Here is a 6,676-nt window from a genome sequence, read left to right on the forward strand (position 1 = left end):
TCAGGAATTTTGCTCACCTAGCATGACACTCAAGTATGTAAAGTGTCACAGGGGGAACTGTAGAGTTGCAAAATTCATGGGAGAACCCCCCAGTGTTTGGACTTATTGGAAAGGAAATTTAATTTGGAACTATCCACCAGAAAGTTTGGGATCCTAAAATACTTATGGAAAAAATATACGAGTTTTAACCAAGTTTGGTATTTTTAAAAGGTGAATGTTCGATCTGCAAGAAAAGGCGTGGGGTCAACCTCTAAAAGGCCAGTTTGGACATTGGAGCTAATCAAATTGTCTGGGAACTGTTTACCCCCGAAACCTGCCCCTAGAAAACATTAGCATTTAAACAATCGACCACGGAAGAAACATTATCACCCCACCCAGAGGACCCAAATGTCACATACATATTCCAACATCTTTTCAACAGGCATAAAATATCTGGCTCAGGCCAGACTTCCGGAAGCAAAAAAACAGTGCTATCACAATGGACAAGAGCTCATCAACTCAGAAAAGTCTATCAATGCCAGATCAAAACTTAATCAAGTTTCAGTTAGCTGGGCTGCAAAACCTAAACAAAGAAACAAAGTTGATTTGGGGACAGATAAGGAAGTCACTCAAAGTATAATTAAGGCCTGTTTTTACAGCCAGGACTGCACTTGGCTTCTAAACCAGTTTTGTATGCTTCAGACCTAGCAGATTTCAAGACCAGCACACCAGCTTCGTTAACCTGGTTCTTCAGAACATCAACCAAAACAGCATCACAAACGACCAGGACACCAAGAACGCCGCTGCAGCAAGAGGCTCATGAAGCAACCGCCAAGATATTACCAGCAACCAAATTGGTAATATTAAGCCACTGCGACCAACGATTTCCAAACCAGTCAACTCGATGAAAACCCGAAGATTCGCAAGCTGTTTCCATCCTACAAGCTATCCTGAGCTACCAAACGGGTAAAACATTACCTAAAAGAACTTTAAAACCTACTGCTGAAGGAAGAAAGTGGGTACTTACCCTATAAATCCAATACGCGCCCTACTGCATCAGTGGACACCACCCAACTGAGGAACACGCAGCAAGAAGTCCTCTCCTATGTTCGGGGTACAGCTAGCAGAATCGACAAAATCCAACGCACCCCGAAACCGTGACCCATTACCGACTGTCAAGGAAGGATTGGTGAGCATAGTCCCTGAAGCCCCAGAGCCTAAACTAGTTAGATAGGGGGAATTGGGAGGTGGGAGGTGTTGTACTGCGGTGTATTCTCTTGTGTTTGAGTAAAGGATTCCCCATTAGAGTGATAAGTTTTCTCTCATTTAAAGTGATAAGTTTTCTCTCATCTAAAGTGATAAGTTTTCTCACTTTTAATAAAAGATGTATTCATTCTTCTTGAATAAAAACCATACATTTCTTTGTACAAAACAGTTGTCTGCTGTACTTTATCACGCCCTGATTAATAAATCCAGACTCGAGAACCAGGGAGTGGGAGCGACTTGCAACCGCTCTGGGTCAGGGAAGGCAAGCTGATCCCACTGACACCACCTCCTGCAACAGCACAGGAGGAAAAAGCTCAGAAAGAAAGCCCAGGAGTGAGACATACAGGAAGAAGCTGCAAGCAAGACAATGGGAAATCAGGGTGAGCATATTGCCAGCGCCTACACAACCGCAAGACCACTTAGCTGTGTGAAGGGGTGATTGTAAGTCCCAATCAAACCCAAAGGGTTTAGTGCTGGGAGGGGTCCTGTGTTAGTTTATTTCACGGGAGGGGTATTTTCTTAAGCCGTGGTAAATTAGCACAGCAGGGCTTATTGGATAAGCCAGGGTTGTACTGTTTTGCACTGTTTATGAGTGGTGTTGTTAATCTTATTAAACTCAATAAGGTTGAGCCCAAAAAACGTGTTTCCAAGTCTGATCTTTCCATATAATCCCTATCGTCCAGAACTTGTAGTAGGAGGTGCGTTTTCGGTATGCCCGAGAAAGCCACCTACACTAGTAATACAGTATTGGATTTTCAAAGCAAAATAAATTATCTTAAAGATAAAGTTAATCAAATATTATTCATATTTTCCTTAATTACAGAAATTGTCAAAAAAATTCTGATCTATAATTCATATTTAAGCTTACAAAGTCTACAGATAGCTAAATTTATGCTTTATAGATGTGCCTACAACCCTTTGAGAACTCTGGGCTTTTCCAATTCTGGCTTCTTGTGCATACTCCATGATTGATGGTCGTGTCTTCAGCCATCTAGGCTCTAAGCTGTGGAATTCCCTCTCGAAGATGCTACACCTCCCTCTCCTCCTTTAAGATTAATGACCTGAAGTCAATAGAAATGAAAATCGGGAGAAATGTTAAACGGGCTGCCAATTTGCTATCGCTCATTTTACACGATTGCAACAAAGTGAAAATCTCTCTCAAAGAAATTGCCCCTTGCTATAAGACATCAGGCCGGTTGAAAGTGGGGCCGCAGGTCGGTTTGGAATGACCGCCGAATCACGGCAGTCTGGCCAACGTTCGTGGCATTGCCCTCAAGGGTTTTTCAGGCAGTGAAGATATCCGTCCCGCTCCTGCAGATGTGTTGGAAGCCAAATTCAGCTCAAATCATCTCCCGGCAGCCTGTCGGTGGCAACGACAGGTTTGTAGGTTGGTACACATTTCTTGCTCAAGACCGCCAGCGGCATTTAAAGGTGTGTTGCATCCAGCAGCATTCTTGTCGGGAGTTTTTTTTGGACTTTTTCAACCATTACGAGTAGCTTTGTTGACAGTGGGACTGAGTTATAGTGGCCCTGGCTCTTCATACTCTACAATAGAGAGCTGTGATTGAGAAGGCTGGGCTTGAGGAGGAGAACTAAATGGGGTCAGTGCTGGTAGTGCAACGCCTCCTGCACATTGTGCGCAGCAGGGAGGTATGCGGGAGAAGGCAGCGCCAGTGCCAATGACTGGAGAGGCAGCGGGCAAGGGACGCAGCACACAGGGCTGAGGAAGATGCAGAAGGTCAAGGAGATGGCGACAGAGCTGAACCCAGAGAGGTGCAGCATGAAGGGCCTCAGGAAGGGTCTGCTGTCAGGAAGAGGGTCAGCTATGCAGACCCTCAGCACCACATAGTGGCCCAGATGGACAGCATGCAGCATGCACAGGAGGCAGATGCTTGCCAACACCAGACTGCAGAGGGTGAGGACCAAAAAGAGCAGGATGGAGAAGGCAATGAGGCAGCTATCAGAGGAAGACACCTACATAGACATGACGGCAAAAGGCCCTATCGTCAAAGGGTCTACAGACAGCAGTTCTCCTACATGGACCTGACTGATGACCAGTGTCTCCAGAGACTGCAATTCCGCAAGGACCTCGTGACGGTGCTGCGCAATCTCCTGCAGTCAGACCTGCAACCTCAAACAAGGTTGAGGACACCTCTGACCATTGTATCCAAGGTCACAATCGCCCTCAATTTCTATGCGACTGGATCTTTTCAAGCTGCAAAAGTAGGCATCTCGAACATCTCGCAGTTTGCCATGCATAGCCCCATCCGTCAGATGACAAATGCTCTGTTCAAGATGAGGAGGGACTACATATCCTTCCCTATGAGCAGAGTAAAGCAGTTGGAGCGGCAAACCGGATTTGTGCACATTGCGGGCTTCCCCAAAGTTCAGGACGCCATAGACTACACCCATGTCGCATTGAGGGCACCACAGAACACCAAGATGTTCCGCAACCGCAAGGGATTCCACTCCTTCACTGTCCAGCTGATGTGCGACCACAACCGCAATATCATGGCAGTTGATGCCCTGTGTCCTGGCAGCAGCCACAATGCTTTCATCCTGCGGCAGATCGGTGTGGCAGGCGCCTTTGCTGGGCCAAACCAAGATTGCGTTTGGTTCCTTAGAGACAAGGGCTACCCACTGTGCACTTGGCTGCTGACTCCCCTTCACCACCCCAGGACTACTGCGCAGCAATCGTACAACTATTTTTGGTAGAACAATTAAATCAAGTACCCGCTTTTGGCAAGGGCACTAGAACCTACAAATTTCCAAATAAAACTGAAACTTAAATCAAATAAAAACTTGGCTGCCGAGAGGTGATACACTCCAGTCCCCCCGGTGCCCACCTTTTGCGGAAGGCTGCGAGCGTACCAGTGCAATCTTACAATGACTCTCATTCAGCCACCAGGTGCATCATTGAGCAGACCATCAGAATCCTTAAACGGAGGTTTCGACTGGATCGCTCAGGAGGAGTGCCGCAGTACTTGCCTGAGCGGGTCTCCCTATTTGTCGTTGTCTGCTGCATGCTTCACAACCTGGCAATCATGAGGCCACAACCATTAGAGGACGAGGCAGCAGTACCACCTGCGGAGGAGCACCAGGAGGAGGAAGAGGCGCAGGAGCACGACGCGCAGGCAGAGGAGGAGGAGGCACTGGAGGAGGACCACGACGCAGGTCGTCGGCCACGCAAGAGCTGGTGTCGCCATTCAAATCCTGCAAGGGAAGTGCAGAACCATCTCATTGCTGCTCACTTCTGATGAGTTCATGCCCACTTCACCCTTCATCTTTGCATAGCCATGGCCATCCCAATGAACCCTTTCACACATCATTGCCCACACTGAAATGAGAGACCTGCACAGATATGGGAACACAAAATAAAGATTTATTACAGAAGAAAAAAAGTTGCATAAAACATACACATAATAATTTATCACCCTTGTGTCTCTTACACAAATCCATTCTCAAACTATGCCGCAGTGTCTCCCCTGGGGCTGCATCATGTGTCTGGGAAAGCTGCTATGTTTCAGGTGTCATAACTACAGATGTCCTTCTAGGATGCCCTCAACCAGCTGTGGCCCTGGAAGGCCAACACCCTCCTCGGTGCGTTCAATTGGCCTTGGCTCAGGCGAGTCCGTGCTTGTCGACAAAGGCGGAGTGACAGGTCTGGGGCCAGGACTGCTATGATCCTGAGAGAGCACATCATCATTATCCTGGTCCGAGGAGTCTGCGCCACTCCCCAGAGCAGTACCTCACCATCGGCACCAATCTGAGGGAGCTCAGGTTGGTGGGGTGGCGTGACACTAGAAGGTTCCCCGTGGACCGTGGTGGACCCAGCAACAATGGCAACAGTCAGCTCTCACGTGGCATCCAGCTGAGACTGCATGAGAGCAGACACAGTCTCCATGCCACCAAAGAAGACAGCAGTAAGACTCTCCATGGCCTGTTGCCCAGAGTGCATAAGAGCATTCTGAGCTTCCAGAGCCGTGGCCAGCTTATCTAACGCAGCACTCCGACGCTCGTTCACTTGCACCTGTGCTGTAATGGCAACTGCCACATCCCCAAAGAGATGCAGCATCACAGCTGGATCCGCACGGTCACTCTGGGAGTCCACCATCGCCTGCAACTGGCAATGATGGGCTCCATGGTGTGTGCAGAGCTGTCTACAAAGTGGGAGATGGACTCCTCCATACTCCTGACCACTTGCGACAGGCTCTCAGGCAACCTTGCTATTGCCTCAAACATCTGGGAATACATGGCCTCCACCCGTCTTTCATAAGCCCCAACATCAATGGGCTCATCTGAGTCCTCTTCAGCAGAACTCTAGGCTGTTGTCGTGGCTTGTGCTCCCAATGGCCTCTAGGGTGTCATCATAGCCATGGCTGACAGTGCCCTCAAGGCTCTCATCCTGGCTCTGCCTCCCGCTCACATCAGAGGTCTCTCCCTGGCTTTGGCTCACACTCGGACTCTCATCTGCAATCATAAATGGCACAAGGGCTCCCGTGAAGGTGAGGCAACTTGCAAACTATCATAAGTAAACACGCAGTAGGCACTGGCACTTTCAGGGAGAGATGGCATTAAAGAAAGACCTTTACTTGCTAAGAGTGAGCCTTGGCTATACTAGCAGTTGTTCCAATGATAGATAGCATCTACCGTGCATTATAGTACATTCTGTAACACATGCAAATGAGGAGGAGAGTCTGTACAATAAGAAATGGATGATAATAATCAAATATCTTGCTAAAAGCACAAAAATATCAGGTATGTTAGTTCTTTAGTGTGTAGATATATTTCTTCCATATTTTTGAAGTAATCCTTTTTTCATGGCCGACAGAGCAATATCTAATAGAGGCTACCATGTGTCATGAAGGCACAATCATTGGAGGATGAGGCGCCAGAACCACCTGAGGAGGAGGACAAAGAGGAGGAGGCGCAGGAGCACGATACGCAGGAGTAGGAGAAGGAGCAGGATGTGGGTCTGCAGCCATGCAGGAGCCATGCAGGAGGCAGCGTCGCCATCCAGGCCCTGCAAGGAAAGTCCGAAAATGTCTCATTTCTGCTCGTTTCTACTGAGTTCATGCACACTTTATCCTTCATCTGTGCATCTCCATGGCCAAACCCAATGAGTTCTTTCACACAGCATTCCCCACAGTGAAATGAGAGACCTGCACAGATATTCAAATCCAAAATAAAGATTTATTAGCCCACAAATAATCGATCCACAAAAACATACACATTATCAATTCTCACCCTTCAGCATTTCCTTATAACCTCTCTTACGCATACCTATTCTGGAACTAGGTCACAGTATCTCCACTGTGGCTGCATCATGGGTCTGGGAAGCCTGCTGTGCTTCAGGTTTAGAAGCTACAGATGTCCTTCCAGGAGGCCCTCGAACAGCTGTGGCCCTGAAAGGGCCGGCTGCAGACTGGAC

At 48.0% G+C, this 6,676-nt stretch overlaps 1 protein-coding gene across 1 annotated transcript; it reads left to right on the forward strand.

Moving 5' to 3' along the window:
- Positions 1-3,102: 3,102 nt before the first annotated feature.
- Positions 3,103-4,502, forward strand: LOC139228831 (putative nuclease HARBI1). The gene is made up of 2 exons (XM_070860261.1): positions 3,103-3,817; positions 4,147-4,502. The coding sequence occupies exons 1-2, from the start codon at positions 3,103-3,105 to the stop codon at positions 4,500-4,502; spliced, it is 1,071 nt and encodes a 356-aa protein (XP_070716362.1).
- Positions 4,503-6,676: the final 2,174 nt, after the last annotated feature.

The sequence above is a fragment of the Pristiophorus japonicus genome, chromosome 2 (genome assembly GCF_044704955.1).
Source record: "Pristiophorus japonicus isolate sPriJap1 chromosome 2, sPriJap1.hap1, whole genome shotgun sequence".
NCBI classification, from domain to species: domain Eukaryota; kingdom Metazoa; phylum Chordata; class Chondrichthyes; family Pristiophoridae; genus Pristiophorus; species Pristiophorus japonicus.